Source organism: Sorex fumeus, unplaced genomic scaffold, assembly GCF_029834395.1.
Source record: "Sorex fumeus unplaced genomic scaffold, SorFum_2.1 ptg000007l, whole genome shotgun sequence".
Lineage (NCBI taxonomy): Eukaryota > Metazoa > Chordata > Mammalia > Eulipotyphla > Soricidae > Sorex > Sorex fumeus.
Window position 1 is genome coordinate 36,517,024 of NW_026606064.1, and position 16,177 is coordinate 36,533,200.

General features: G+C 41.9%; 1 protein-coding gene across 1 annotated transcript; it reads left to right on the forward strand.

Annotated features, from left to right (window-relative positions):
• The first annotated feature begins 1,499 nt into the window (after positions 1-1,499).
• LOC130016070 (mas-related G-protein coupled receptor member X2-like) lies at positions 1,500-2,492 on the forward strand. The gene has a single exon (XM_056106801.1). It carries the CDS (start codon positions 1,500-1,502, stop codon positions 2,490-2,492), a length of 993 nt encoding a protein of 330 aa, XP_055962776.1.
• Positions 2,493-16,177: the final 13,685 nt, after the last annotated feature.

Sequence of the window (16,177 nt, forward strand, 5' to 3'; positions counted from 1 at the left end):
TCTGTAGAATTGCATAATAAAACTTTACAAATATTACCTGTCTTCTATACTTTCATAAGTAAATAATGAAGTCTGTCATTATTTATTTAACACTCTCAGCCCCACTGCCAACTCTCTCCATTGCATGGATGCCTTTTTCCATACTACACTGTAGCACTGTCCTCCCACTGTTCATCAATTTGCTCAAGCAAGCCCAGTAACGTCTGCATTGTGAAAATTTTTGTTACTGTGTTTGGCATATCATGTACATCATGAGTAGCTTTCAAGGCTTTGCTGTGCGGGCAGGATACTCCCTGAAGCTTGCCGGTATTTCATTAAATTTTTATTTATTTCGATAAACAATATCCTTTATTATTAGCAAGTGCCTACTAGATTATCTTGTCTTTTAAGCTCACAGAAGACTGAACTAGTCATTGTGCATGTTTAACGAATACTCTCAGACACAAAAACTTTCCAAATAAGGATAAGTAATGATACTTCTGTATTTACCTGTTTTTTAAAATTTTTCCTTTCTTTTCTTTTTGATATTTTTCTTTTTAGTTTATTTTTAGAGCATTACAAAATCATTCATGATTAGATTTCTGTCATACAGTGTTCCAATACCCATCACTTCACCAGTGTACATTTTCCACCACTAATGGTCCCAGATTCCATCCTACTCCCTTGTCCACACTTTTGTACTTCTTTATCTATCTATCTATCTATCTATCTATCTATCTATCTATCTATCTACCTATATATCTATTTCCTTTTGGGCATTGTGGTTTGCAAATACTGAAAGATTATCAAGAATATCCCTTTCCTCCTTTTAACCATCTAATTTTGCCAATCAAGTCCAGCATTATTACTCCCAGCTATTATTTTCATAGTGGCCTCTTCTCTATCTTACCTACCCTCATCTTCACACACACTGGTGGTTAGTTCCAAACATCCATCACTCATTTGTTACCTATATCCTAATGACCCATTGTGACCCTAACAAACGGAGGCATTGGGACAAACTAATGAACATGAGTAAGAGCTCCCTGTTTTAAGAGAGCTGATATATGGACCTTAACAGACCTTTGACTTCAGGGTCATATTCGTTCATATCCTTTGGTCTTATTTTCTGTGAATGGGTCATTTTCAGTCACGGAGATGTCACATAGTTCATGCCTCTGAAGAACAGAAAGCCCAGAGAACAAGAAGGTGGTTTCAGAGTTCTGCAGTCGTATTACATCCTGCCCAGAAAACTCCCCTCAATACAGTGTGTGATGGGACATGGTCTAGAAAACTAGTGGAAAAATTAGAAACTGAGAACATTTAATTTTTGTGAAAAGTTGTGGTTAAGGATTCTCAGAAAGAGTCCAAATATGGATGTCAAAGTTGTGTGGCCTGCATAGGCTCTATAAATTGCTCCTCTCTGGTATCAGGTACCCTTATGGCCATGAGGATCCATAATCATACTGAAAATTCTTTCTCATTTGTGTTTCCAGGAGACCATCAGAGAGTTTCTGAGCATGGATGTAACTGTCACACCTTGGGTGACCGAAAGCACACTGCAGAATGAAAGTGACTGGGAGGACTTTGATCGACAAGGTGAAATGCCTTGGCTGACCTCACACATTGTGGAATTCATCATTTCCCTGGTGGGGATGGCAGGAAATGCTGTGGTGTTCTGGCTCCTGGCTTTCCACATGCAGAGGAATGCTTTCTCTGTCTACATCCTCAACTTGGCTGGAGCTGATTTTGTCTTTCTATGCCTCCACATGCTAATCTCCATTATGAATTTGGCTGAATGTATATACTTCATCCACCTGGAACAATTTTTTTTTTTAGGATTTGTCTTTTCCTATCTTGCAAGCCTGAGCATTCTCACTGCCATTAGCACTGAGCGCTGCCTGTCTGTCCTAAAACCCATCTGGTATCATTGCGACCGCCCAAAACATATGTCATCTGTCATCTGTGCCTTAATCTGGGCCCTGTCCCTGTTCCTGACCATCCTACGTACAGAGTTCTTTGGCTTATGGCTCATGCATAGTGATAGTAATTTGTATTATATCATTTATTTCAGCATTCCCACATGGCTAATTTTCTCCTTTGTGCTTATGTTTGGGTCCATCCTGGTGCTGCTGGCCATATTGTTGTGTGGCTCCCTGAAAATGAAACTGACCAGGCTGTATGTGACCATTGGGCTCACAGTGCTGGTCTTCTTCTTCTGTAGCTTGCCCTGGGGAATACGTGATGTTCTCATATTTGGGATGCAAAAATTTGCTTACAGGGACACCTTTAAAGTACATTTAAGGACAAAGGTGTTATCCTGTGTCAACAGCTGTGCCAATCCAATCATTTACTTCGTTGTTGGTTCTTATAGGCAGCAGCAAAGACAGCAAAGAAAGAGCCTAAAACTAATTCTTCAGAGAGCTCTGCAGGATGTTCCTGAGGAGGATGAAAGTCAAGGCAGCCCTCCTCAGGAGACCCTGGAGATGTCAGGAAATATTCATGTGGCCTAACTCAACCAAAATGTAGACAAAGTTTTCAGAAATTTTATGAATGCCTTTAAGATACTACATTCTCACTTTTTAAAGCTGAATATTATAATTGAACCACCATTTATTTTCATGGTCTATATATCTGGAAAAATACATATAGGTAAAAAGTCTATTTTTGTACCATGTTCACTCAGAATAAATTTTCTATTAAAATTAATCTTTGAGTGTTTTCCAGACATGTTTGTATTTCTCACATATAATAATCAGAAGCTAAATCTGGATAATATGGAAGAAGTTTCATGTGAAACTCTAGGAATAATTTCCAATTCGTTTTCTAAGGAGGTGGGTGTATATCTGTTTTATAGATCTGATGTGTGTTGTACATGATCTGGACTCACTATTTCTCCATGAGTTGATCTCTCACACTAAATACTAATACTTATAAATTATAGAAAATAGAAACAAACAAACAAAAAAACCAAACCGGATCTCATCCACCCAAACATTCCTGTACAGCTAGGAAAACATAGACTAAAACGAATAGAAACTAAATGAGGAGGAGAAAAATATGAGCATACAACATCAGATAAAGTTTTTATTTTATATTTTATGATTATGTCTTTATATTTATGTCATTATACATATTTATACATGTAATATATATACGTAGGCATACAAATATATTTTAAATGTATACATTTTATGTATTATCCATATTAATGCACATTTACATGTGTTTATACATATTTTAAATGACCCTTCTTGCTGATTCTGTCAAATTTTTATTCTGTCAAAAATGTGAAAGATGTCTCAACCCACACTGTCACCACAGCTGACAGAGAAAAGTTTTCCACTTTTCTTCTTTAGTGTAAAAAATATAATTGCGAAAAATTTAAATCAACAAGTAAATTATTGAAAACTGTGTCATAGGACTGTTTCTTATTGTCCGTCCTTGGTTTATTTGCATATTTTTCAATTTTTCTTGAAAGCATATCATACAATTGACAACTAAATTTTATTACAACTCTTAAAAATTCTAAATTTCCCGTCATACCCTAATCTCTTTTATGGGATGAAAAAAATTCTCCTGTTCAAACTAACAAACAAAAAGAAATGTAAATGTTATTCAAATCAATAATCATAGAAAAAGAATTTAATTGCAAATATGAATAAAACTACTCCTTCTGGAAATGATATCAGTAGATTTCATGAGATGATATACTTCTGTAGTATTTATAAGGAAGATAGAAATAAAAAGGACTTACCATAATAATACAAAATTTAAAAGAGTCAAGTAGAATTTGAGTCTCAGACAAGCAAAGTGTACTCTATTTCTAAACTTCACAGACTCAAATCCCATTGCTCTGTGTGCTGCCCAGGCACATGGCTGTCAGTGAGAGAATACACAAAAACCACTCACAGGGAAGTGTATCACAGGGGGGTGGAGATGCACAGGCTGAGATGGAGGTTTCATCAGATCTAATGTTTAGACACATCCCCAGAGTGATCATGACACTAAAGACATTGTGGTCTCATTGGAACTCATAGATGTTCACGGTTAAATTAATTAGCTCCCTCTCACCAACTTCCACTCCTGCTGAGGAGTCTTCTTCAGGGGCAGAGAAGGGTTCAAATGAAGTTGAAACTCTATAGTCTTCCTCTCAACAGGCATCAGTTTGCCACCTAAAAGTAGAATGTAAAGCAGGTAATCATATCAGTTTATTTCCAAGGCCTCTGCTGGGTTTTTGCCCTAAGGCACATCCATGAAATCTCACACTAAGAGCCACTTGTGTGCACCAAGAAAAGATAGAAATTCAGGGGCCTGTGAGATTGTCCAGCAGTTAGGAAATTTTCCTTGCTCACTGCATACTCACAACCTGGTGGGAGAAAACATTTCAAATGGCTGTCCTCACAATTTTTCACTCTCCTTATCCTCAATGCACCATAGTCAGAGGAAATGGGAATCAGGCTGTGAAGCACAGAGATATTGTTTCCTGGATGCATGATCAATGAGCATATGTAAATGGTTTCGGTAATAAAAGTAGAGGAGTCTATCTTCCTTGCTTTCTTCAGAAAAGGAAGTTTCTGGGACTTTTTCTGCGTAATGGAACTCTTCTTTTCTACATTCCATCAAATTGTTTCCTTTACTTTTTTGTCATCAAACAACATCTGTATAATTTCTTTGGAATAATATCTCAAAAATACATCATTGCCTGTATAATTTCATTTTTATTAGAAAATATAGTGGTTTTTATAATTATTTATAGAAATGTGTTTTTAAAATTTTGGTGGCTCATCATTTTGAATTTGTAAGAAAGAATAGCAATTGTGGCTTTTTGTTTGTTTTTTGCTTTTTTGGTTTTTGTTTTTTGGGTCACACCCGACGATTCACAGGGGATACTATTGGCTCTGCACTCAGAAATTACTCCTGGTGGTTCTCGGGGATGCTGGGAATCTAACCATGTCAGCTGCGTGCAAGGCAAATGCCCTACCCACAGTGCTACCACTCCAGCTCCTGCAATTATTTTTTAAATGAACTGCAATTATTTAATAACCTGAGTCTTGAGAACACATCCTCTCCCATTTTTGTGCATTTCCCTTTTAAAAATAATTTTGTTTACACTGTGTGTTCCTCTATGACATTTAGCAACCAGCTAGGGGAAGAAAAGAAAGGTAGAACTAAAGCAGTTGGTGCCTTACTTCTGCCCTCCTCAAAAACAGTGCCCAATGATGATAGGGCCAGGTTCTTAGTGCCATTCAGAGCCATGCAGCCCTATTCCCACACCCTCAGTAATATTTCTGAGGAGAATGGAATTAGTGGGTAACTGCAGTCTCTACAATCCTGATTCTTCCTCAGAAAATGCCTTATTTAAAGAATTTTGATGAAGATTTCATTAAAATGAAATTTCATTATAAATGATGTGGCAGAAAATGGAATTCCTTAGATGTGACTCCTGGATTAGGGTCTATGTTGACCTACCCAGATCCCAAGTCATTTATTCTCCTTAATTTATCTTCTTCTATGTTAATAAGACTATTGCAATAAATCGACAATGTGAATAGCTCTACATGAGATTATATAATGAGCATTATTATAAACCACAACAAACATGAAGAAGGCTCAGGTTTCTAATTTTTTTCAGGGGGCATAAAAGACAAGCCTCCATAGTGTAGATCTACACAATGGATATTATGCAGCTGTTCAAAAAGATGAAATCATGAAATTATCATCTAAATGCATTTAAGTGGATCAACATGAAGAGTATCATGCTAAGTGAAATTGATCAGAAAGAGAGGACCAGACATAGAATGGTTTCACACATTTGGGAATATAAAGTAACAGAATGGGAGATTAAGACCCAAGGATAGTGGAGATAAGGGCCAGGAGGATCGCTCCATGGCTTAGAAGCCGGTCTCACATGCTGGGGTAAAGGCAGCTGGAATAGAGAAGGGACCACTAAGTGAATGATGCTTGGATGGCTTGCTTGGGATTGGACATGTGTGCTGAAAGTACAGTAGGGACCAATCATCATGGCCACTTAGTCCCTTTATTGCAAATCATAACACCCAAAAGGAGGGAGAGTAAAGGAGAAGTGCCTGCCACAGAGGGGGCGGGGGTGTCATTAATGGGAGGACAGGCTGGGTATGTTTGGGGTGCAGGATACTGGGAACATGCTGGTGGAGATTGTGCACTGGAGGGATGGGTGCTCCATCATTGTATAACTGAAACATAATCATGCAAGTTTGTAAGTCTGTACCTGTATCTCACGGTTATTCATTTAAAAAAAAAAGACTAGACAAGCAATTATCACAACTGACATTGGTGTTCAGTGACTTGAATGAATAGGATATGTGCCCTATATGTTTACATTTTAGCCCTTATCATCAGGCCATCTAGAGTGCAGAAACCAAGAGTGATTTGGTGGCTTATTTATCATTTCTAGGAAAATGAGTCCTCCTTTCACTATTCTGTGTATGATGATATCTTCTAACCACTTGACTCTTGTGCTTTGTAGCAGTCACACATGCTAGGGGGAAAGGCAGCTCAGATAGAGAAGGGAGCACCAAATAAAGGGTGTTGGAGGATCCTCCCAGGATGGGAGAAGCATGCTGAAAGGAGACTATAGACCTAGACCGAACATGATTGCCGCTCAATGCCTCTTTTGCAAACCACAGCACCCAAAAGTAAAGAGATAAGAAAAGGGAATGCACTGCCACAGAGGCAGGATGTGATGGGGGATATGAGGGTGGGAGGGATACTAGGATCCGTCGTGGTGGAAAATGGGCACTGGTGGAGTGATAGGTACTTGATCATTGCATAATTGAATCCCAAACACAAAAATTTGTAAGTCTACAACTGTACCTCATGGTTTGTCACTAATAAAAATGAAAAAAAAAGAAAATGAGTCAGAGGTCACTCTTTCCAGATTGCTGACACATAAGCCCTAACAGACCTGCATTACTGGGTTGTATTCCTTCAGTTCCTTGTGTCGTCTCTTTCTGTCAGTGGGACACTTTCAGACACTAAAATATCACATGTCTCTGAAGAACAGAAGGCCCAGAACAGAAGACTGGGTTCAGAGTTCTGCTGCTGCCCTTGCATCCTGCCAGGAAAACTCCCCTTCAGATACTGTGCATTGGGACAAGGCCTAGGAAACTAGTGGGAAAATCAAGACCTAAGAATGTTTTATGTTTGTGAAAAGTTGTGATTCAGTAGAGAAATTCCAGGCTTTAATCAGAGAGATCAAGCAGAATCTAAATATAGGATGCCAAAATTGAGTTAAACCACTTAAACCCTCTTAGTTGCTTCTTTCTTATCTCAGGTTCTTGTATGGCCATGAGAACTCATCATCATACAGAAAATTCTTTCTCATTTGTGTTTCAAGAGTACAAACAGTATCTGAGCATGCAATGTAACTGCCACAGTCTGAAATAATGAAAGCACAGTAGAAAATGAAAGTGACTGGCTAGATCTGGAAATAACCCGAGTGCCTGATAATAGATAATTGATTAAATAAACTGTGGTACATCTATAAAATGGAATACTCCACAGCTGTTAGGAAAGGTACTGTCACTGTCACTGTCCTCCCATTGTCATCAATTTGCTGGAGTGCGCCTAGTAACATTGTGAGACTTTTTACTGTGTTTGACATATCGAATACGTCACGGGTAACTTGCCAGGCTTTGTTGTGCATGCAAGATACTCTCAGTAGCTTGCTGGGCTCTCTGAGAGAGGTGGAGGAATCGAACTCCGGTAGGCCGTGTCAGCCACAGCCACGTGCAAAGCAAAGACCTTACCCGCTGTGCTTTAGGAAAGGTAAAGTCATGAAATTTGTTCATGATTGGATTGACATAGAGAGTTTCATGCTAAGTGAAACAAGTCAGAAAAAAAGGTTTGAGAGGATTACTGGGATCATTGGTGGTAGAGAATGGGCACTGGAGGAGGGATGTGTACTTGATCATTGTATAACTGAAAGACAAGCATGAAAGTTTTTAAGTCTACAGTGTACCTCATGGTGTTTCACTAATAAAAAAATAAAGATTTAAATTTAAAGAATTTTAAAAAAAGAAAGGAACATACATAAAATGACTGCAGTCATTTGTGGAATATAAAATAATGTAATATGAGACTGACAAGCAAGGATAGTAGAGACAGGACCAGGAATATTCATTCCTCCAATGCAGCCCACCTCATGAACTGGGGGAGAAGGCATGAAGCTTTGTAACTTTATCTCATGGTGATTCAATAAAATTTTTAAAAATTACGCCTTCTCCAGATGGAACCCTGGTGACTATAAGTTTCTACAAGCATAGCTCTGGCATTCAGGTACCAGCACATTTTTTCCGAACAGCAATGGGGCTGACCCGGCTCCCAGGCAACCTCTGATTTTGGAAGTCACGCCCACAACTCGCCCCCATAGCCATCTTACAGCAAACAGCAACAAAGAAGAAAAGAAGCTGGAGGGCCCCACAGCTCCCGGAGAATGTTCCAGGTCCCAAACAGAGCAGATATCACTGGGAGGTGCCAGATGGGGTAGGTCTGTCATCCCACCTTCTCCAGATGGAACCCCGGTGACCATGAGCTTCTACAAGCATAGCTCTGGCATGTGGGAACCAGGACATTTTTCTGAACTGTGCAGCCGCTTATGCGGCCACACAACATCTCCTAATATACAAAGTGATCAATGAAAGTAAATCATCCAACACTTCTACTGAAAATCAGGGTTAACTCTTTTGCAAACCACAATACCCAAAAGGAGAGAGAGAAGAAAGGGGAATGCCCTGCCACAGAGGCAGGGTGGGATGGGAGGATGGGGGTTGGGAGGGATACTGGGATCCATGGTGGTGGAAAATACGCACTGGTGGAGGGATGGGTATTTGAAATAAATAAATAAATAAATAAATAATGATGGACATGGGAGTCTCCCGGTGGACAATTCCACAACGAAATAGACCACATCATATTCAATCGACGATTTTGCCTGACTGATGTCGCTGTTGTCCCAAAATTTCGAACGGGATCGGACCACCGTCTCCTTCGTGCAAAATTCTACTTCACAGAGAGGGGAGAAAGGGCTGCAAAGTTCAAAAAGAGAACTCCCAGAATGACCACCAACTGGGAACTCTTTGGTACTATTGCGGCAACATGGGAAGATGCCATTGTTGACAACATTGACGAGGAATACGATCGACTGGTTCAGCACCTCCATGAATGTGCGAGGAACGCCAAGAGAGAGATAGCCACAAAAAGTCGCCTATCTTCGAAAACTCTTGAGCTAATTCGCCAGCGTGGTTTGGCGCATGCCTCAGGCAACCGCAAGCTAACGTCCGAGCTTACAAAGCAGTGCAGAGATGCGATCAAGGAAGACCTCAAAGAGAGAAGAGCAGAAGTACTGGTAGATGCCGCAGAAGCCGGGAAAAGTATTCGTAAGGCCCGCCTGTCCTTCGCCAACTATAAGACCAAGATGACTGCCCTCCGACGTCCTGATGGATCCATCACATCCTCCAGAACGGCAATGGAGAAGATTATCCATGACTTCTACTCAAATCTCTTCGATAGCCATGTCCACTTGCCGACATACCAAATTCCACAGGATGGGTATGTCGTTCCTAACGTTCTCCCTTCCGAAATCCGACACGCCATTTCGTTGGTAAAGAAGCAAACAGCACCCGGCCCAGACAAGGTCAGACCTGAACACCTGAAGAACCTGCCATCAGTACTCATCAATACACTGGCTCGGCTCTTCACTCGCTACCTGTCTGAATGCAAGGTTCCGTCCCAATGGAAAACCAGCAGGACTGTACTACTGTTCAAGAAGGGAGACATCCATGACATTGGCAACTATCGCCCGATCTGCCTATTGTCTGTCATCTACAAGCTGTTCACTCGAGTCATCCTGAATAGGATTGGCAGAACACTAGATGAAGGACAACCATGCGAGCAAGCAGGGTTCCGCAAAGGATTCAGCACCATCGACCATATCCACACGGTAACCAAGCTCATTGAGGTTTCTCGGGAGTTCAAGATGCCGCTCTGCTTAACGTTCATTGATTTAAAGAAGGCCTTTGATTCTGTTGAGACGGAAGCGGTCATTGAAGCCCTAGCCAATCAGGGCATTCAAGCCCAATACATCAGGATCCTCCGTGAGCTGTATTGCGGATTCACTACCAGGATCTCACCATTCTACAAAGAAGTGATCGTTGATGTCAAGAGAGGGGTACGGCAGGGTGATACCATTTCACCGAAACTCTTCTGTGCCACCCTCGAGAACATCATGCGACGACTGGAATGGGAAGGAATGGGAGTGAAGATAGATGGTCGGCAACTACACCACCTCCGCTTTGCTGATGACATTGTTTTAATAACACCAAACATCAGCCAAGCGGCACAAATGCTGGCCGACTTTGACCGTGAGTGTGGAAAGGTAGGACTACAGCTGAATCTTACGAAGACAATGTTTATGAGAAACAGCCTTGTTCCTGACACCCCATTCGCTCTCAATGGAACGACCATCTCCGAATGCAACAGCTATGTGTACCTAGGTCGAGAGGTCAACATGACAAATGACCTGGCACCCGAGCTGCGCAGGAGGAAGAGAGCGGCTTGGAACGCCTTCAAGAACGTCAAAGAAATAGCTAAGAGGACGAAGAACCTCCGGCTCCGGGCACATCTCTTTGATTCCACTGTTCTTCCTGCATTAACATATGCCTCAGAGACCTGGGCCCTACGCAAACAAGATGAGAACGCCATTCAGGTCTCCCAAAGAAGAATAGAAAGAGCTATGCTTGGAATATCACGTTTCACTCAAATGAGAGAACGAATCCGGAGTTCTGACATCCGTCGACGATCAAGGATCAGGGACGCTGTCTCATATGCCAAGGTGTCGAAAATCAGATGGGCTGGTCACGTAATGAGATTTAAAGACGACCGTTGGACTAGAGCTGTTACTGATTGGATTCCACGGGATGTCAAGAGACCGCGTGACCGCCCACCTACCAGATGGTCAGACTTCTTTGTCAAGATCATGAACGATCGGTTTGAGGCCCTCCATGTTCCCGGAGCGAAGAGATGCCATTGGTCTACACTAGCACGCGACAGGGACAAATGGAGACGTTACTGGTGCCCGCTCGAGCAAATCGACGACTAACGGGAAGTTAAGTGATTAAGTGATTAAGTGAAATAAATACACAGAAAAATAAATAAATCAATATTTTTAAAAACAATTTTAAAAATTAAATAAATGAATGAACTCACACTGTTCCATCCTAGCCTGTGAGTCCCAATGTGGAGTTCTTCAGGCGACCTTCTCAGTCCTATCTTGGTGTTAAAATCACCTACCATGACCTTGTAGAAAGTGAGGTCTTCTTTATAGAACTTCTCCAGCTCCATGTAAAACTTCTCAATTTCTCCTTCATCATAATTGGATGTTGGTGCATAGGTAATGAAGATAGAAACTGCCAGCAATGAGCCATATCTAATCAAACATAAGCGTCCGATTCAGATTGTTCAGCATTCAAACAAATCAATGATCATGGCCAAGTTCATGTTGACAAGGACACTGACACCACTGACACCTCTACTGTCGCATGTTTCAAGGAACAGTTCTCCAATGTCGAAAATAGCATATTGTGATTGATGCCTTCTCGTCTCTGTCATTCCAATGACATCATACTTGGTCTTCTGCGCTTGCACCATCAGGTCCTCAATGGATGCTTCTGATGCCACCATACATGCATTAAAAATGCAGATAGGGCTAGAGCGATAGCACAGCGGGCAAGGCGTTTGCCTTGCACGCAGCCATCATGGCCAACACAGGTTCGATTCCCAGCATCCCATATGGTCCCCCAAGCACCGCCAGGAACAATTCCTGAGTGCATGAGCTGGGAGTAACCCCTGAGCATTGCCGGGTGTGACCCAAAAAGCAAAAAAAAAAATGCAGATAGTCATTTTAGTCCTTCTTCATTTTGGCAGCCTAGTTGGGCCCTGAGATTTTAGCAGCCTCTCCTTGTTTATCTTTCTCAAAACTGCATTACTGGGGGCTCTTTCAGGGTCAGGGGAATGAGGACCATTTTTACTACTATTTTTTGCATATCAAATACGCCATGGGTAGCTTGCCAGGCTCTGCCTTGCAGCTGGCATATTGTAGCGATCTGTGTTGGTTTGCTCTTTGCCGGTTGGCACTGTTGCCGTCCTCTTGCTATGTTGAGGCGGTGACCATCGAGGTTGGTGGAACTTTCTATTCCTCACTTATCTACAGTTCAGTATGGTGACCAAGACCATCCATGGTAACTAGCAGTTCCAGAAATCCAAATCTAAACATTGGACATGGTAGTCTCCCAGTGGACAATTCAACAATGAAATTGATCACATCATACTTAATCCACAGTTTTGTCTGACTAATGTCACTGTTGTCCCAAAATTCCAAACAGGATCAGACCACCACCTCCTTCGTGGGAAATTCTACTTCACGAAGCAGGAAGAAAGGGTTTCAAAGTTTAAGTAGAGAACTCCCAAAATGACCAACTGGGAATCTTTGGCACTATTGCAGCAATATGGGAAGATGTTGTCATTGACAGCATCAGTAAAGAATATTATCAACTGGTTCAGCACTTCCATGATTGTGCAAGGAACACCAAGAGAGAGAAATCCACAAAAAGATGCCTGTCTTCTGAAACTATCGAGCTCATTCACCATCGTGGTTTGGTGTGAACTTCAGGAAATCAATGGCTAATATCTGAGCTCGCAAGGCTGTGCAGAGAAACAATAAAGGAAGACCTCAAAGAGAGAAAAGCAGCAATATTGGCTGATGTGGCACAAGACAGAAAAAGTATTTGCAACTCCCGCCTATCCTTCACCAACTATAAGACCAAGATAACTGTCCTCTGATGTCCTGACGCATCTATCACATCTACCAGAGGGCAATGGAGAAGGTTATCCTCGACTTCTACTCAGAACACTTTGAAAGCCATGTCTACCTGCCCACATGTCAAATTTCGCAGGATGGATATGTTGTTCCCAACATTCTTTCTTCTGAAATCTGACATGCCATTTCATCAGTAAAGAAGCAAACAGCACCCAGCCCAGACAAGGTCAGACCCAAACACCTGAAGAATCTGCCACCAGTACACATCAATACACTGGATCGGCTCTTCCCACGCTACCTGTCTGAATGCAAGGTTCCAATCCAATGGAAAACCAGCAGGACGGTCCTCTTGTACAAGAAGGGAGACAACCAGAACATTGGCAACTATCGTGCCATCTGCCTGTTGTCTGTTGTCTACAAGCTGTCAACTCGAGTCATCCTGAATAGGATTGGCAGAACACTAGATGAAGGACAACCATGCAAGCAAGCTGACTTCAGCAAAGGATTCAGCATGATTGACCATATCCACACCATAACCAATCTCACTGAGGTTTTTCGGGAGTTCAAGATGTCACTCTGTCTAACGTTCATTGATTTAAAGAAGGCCTTTGATTCTTTTGAGACTGAAGAAGTCATCGAAGCCCTAGCCAAACAGGATGTTCAAACTCAGTACATCAGAATACTTCATGAACTGTATTATGGATTCACTACCAGGATCTCACCATTCTACAAGGAAGTGGTCATTGACATAAAGAGATGGGTCAGCAGAATGATACCATTTCATCAAAACTCTTCAGTGCCACCATCAAAAATGTCATGTGACCCCTGAGGTGGGAATGAATGGGAGTGCAGTCAGCAACTACTTCACCTCTGCTTCACTGGTGACATCGTTCTAATAACACCAAGTATCAGCCAAGCAGCACAAATGCTGGCCGAGTTAGACTGTGAGTGTAGAAAGGTCGGACTGGAGCTAAATCTCACATAGACAACATGCATGAGAAACGGACTTGTTCCTGACATTCCATTTGGCCTCAACAGAATGAACATCTCCAAACGCAGCAGTTATGTGCACCTAGGTTGAGAACTCAACATGACAAACAACCTGGCACCTAAAATGTACAGGAGGAAGAGAGCGGTGTGGAATACCTTCAAGAGCATCGTAGAAATGCTTAAGAGGACGAGGAGCCTCCAGCTCTGAGCATATCTTTTTGACTCCACAGTTCTTCCTGCACTAACATACTCCTCAGAGACCTGGGCTCTACAAAAACAGGATCAGAATGCTATGTTTGGAATATAATGTTTCACTCAAGTGAGAGAAGGAATCCAGAGTTCCGACCTCCTTCAACGATCAAGAATCAGGGACCTCACTCTTTTGCCAAGGCGTTGAAAATTACGTGAGCGAGACACGTCATGCGATTTGAAGACTACAGCTAAACTAGAGCTGTTACCGACTGGATTCCACGGGATGTCAAAGATCACGTTGCTGCCCACCTACGAGATGTTCACACTTCTTCGTCAAAACCTTGAAAAAACAGTTTGAGGCTCTTCATGTTCCTGGAGCAAGCCGACCTCACTGGGCTACATTAGCAGGAGACAGGAATGTAGACTTTACTGGTAACCCCCTCAAGCAAATTGATGCCAAGGGATCATGTGGTACAAGTGACAAATAAATAATACTTTAGAATAAAGTTTTGGCTAGGCTTTCATAGAACACATTACATGCATATAAATTTCTTGATAACAGACCCTCTGAAATTTATCATTTCCCTGGTGGGGCTGCCAGGAATTGCTGTGCTGTGCTGGCTCCTGGGCTTCTATAAATGTTTTCTCAGTCTACATCCACAACTTGGTAGCAGCTGATTTTGTCTGGCTACTCATCCAGATGTTACACACCAAAAAATGCTTTGCCAGAAATTTCAAATTATACTTCCTCTCCATTTCCGAGTTTTTTTCTTATCGTTTTTCTTTCCCTATGTTGCAGGCTGCCCTGACCTGCGGGACTAGTCAACATGGGCAACCTGGAGAGGGTGCGAGAGTGGGAAGAGAGAGAGAGAGAGAGAGAGAGAGAGAGAGAGAGAGAGAGAGAGAGATGAATGGGAGCAATCAAGACTCTGATCAAGCGCCAACTTTATTTCTTCCAAGCTAACCTTATATAATTCATTATATAGGAAGTGGGCAAAATGGAGAATTAACAAAGCATGTAGATTTTCAATAAATCATGGTGTAAGCCCTAGTGGTGGGCTCATGGCACTTATCCCTGGCATAGCTCAGAAACCTATTAACATTTTTCCAAGAGGAGATTAGTCATAAATCGCAGGTCAGGCTATACTGACATTTTGGCTCCCGGCATCTCCTCCCTTTTTATTATTAAAATAGTAAATCAAGTATCTTATAGAAAGCCTTAATTTTTATTTTTAAAATAGGCATTAGGTATCGGCAGAATAGAGAGCCTTTTCTTGCAGCTCCAGAGATAGCTCAAACCTTATCACAGAAGGCAAGCTCTCTTTCATGGAAAGAAGGGCATTAACCAGCGGGGGAAGTTGGGGTCTATCCCCCAGTCATTATTAAGGATCCTTTTAGTGGGGAGAGGAATATTGTTCAGATCCAACCTCTGTGTAAATAGGCGTGCTTCTACAAGCTCAGGACAGCCTTCAAAGGCTCCTCATTGGTGGATACCATCTAGTTCTGTCCCCCAGAGGTGCCCATAGCATCATCACAACTGACCTGAGATGCAGCTGCCCTAGTTCAGGTGCAAGGAGCCAGTAGCTGCACAAAGAGCAGGTGTACATGTCCATCCAGGCACCTCTAGCCCTTAATTAGCAAGATCCAATTGATGGTAATGAATTTGGATGGGTTTTGATGCCAGGGAGTCAATCTGCTTTTTTATAAAAGCCATAACTCTATTAAACAGAAACGGAGCCAGGGATATTACAATCATAAAACCAAAAAGGGGACCACACAGGGGAAGTACATAAGATAATGTTCCTCCAATCCCCAACCACCATTGGGAGGCGTCAGTGGGTCGTCTCCGCTTCTCAAGGTCTTCTTGGAGCTGTCTTATTCCATCTCGGACCACGCCACTCTGGTTGATGAAGAAGCAGCATTCTTCTTGCAAAAAAAAAACACAAATACCACCCTGTTTGGCAGTAAGGAGGTCCAGGCCTTATCGATTCTCTAATACAACTTGGGCAAAAGAATTTAATTGCTCTTTAACAGTCAAAAGAATTTGTGATACCTCTTGGATGTCCTCTATCAGCTGATTCTGCAAGGAATCATGTAAGGAGACAGCAGTGGTGATGCCGCCATGCCTGTGGCAATCCCAGCTGCCACTCCTAGGCCAAC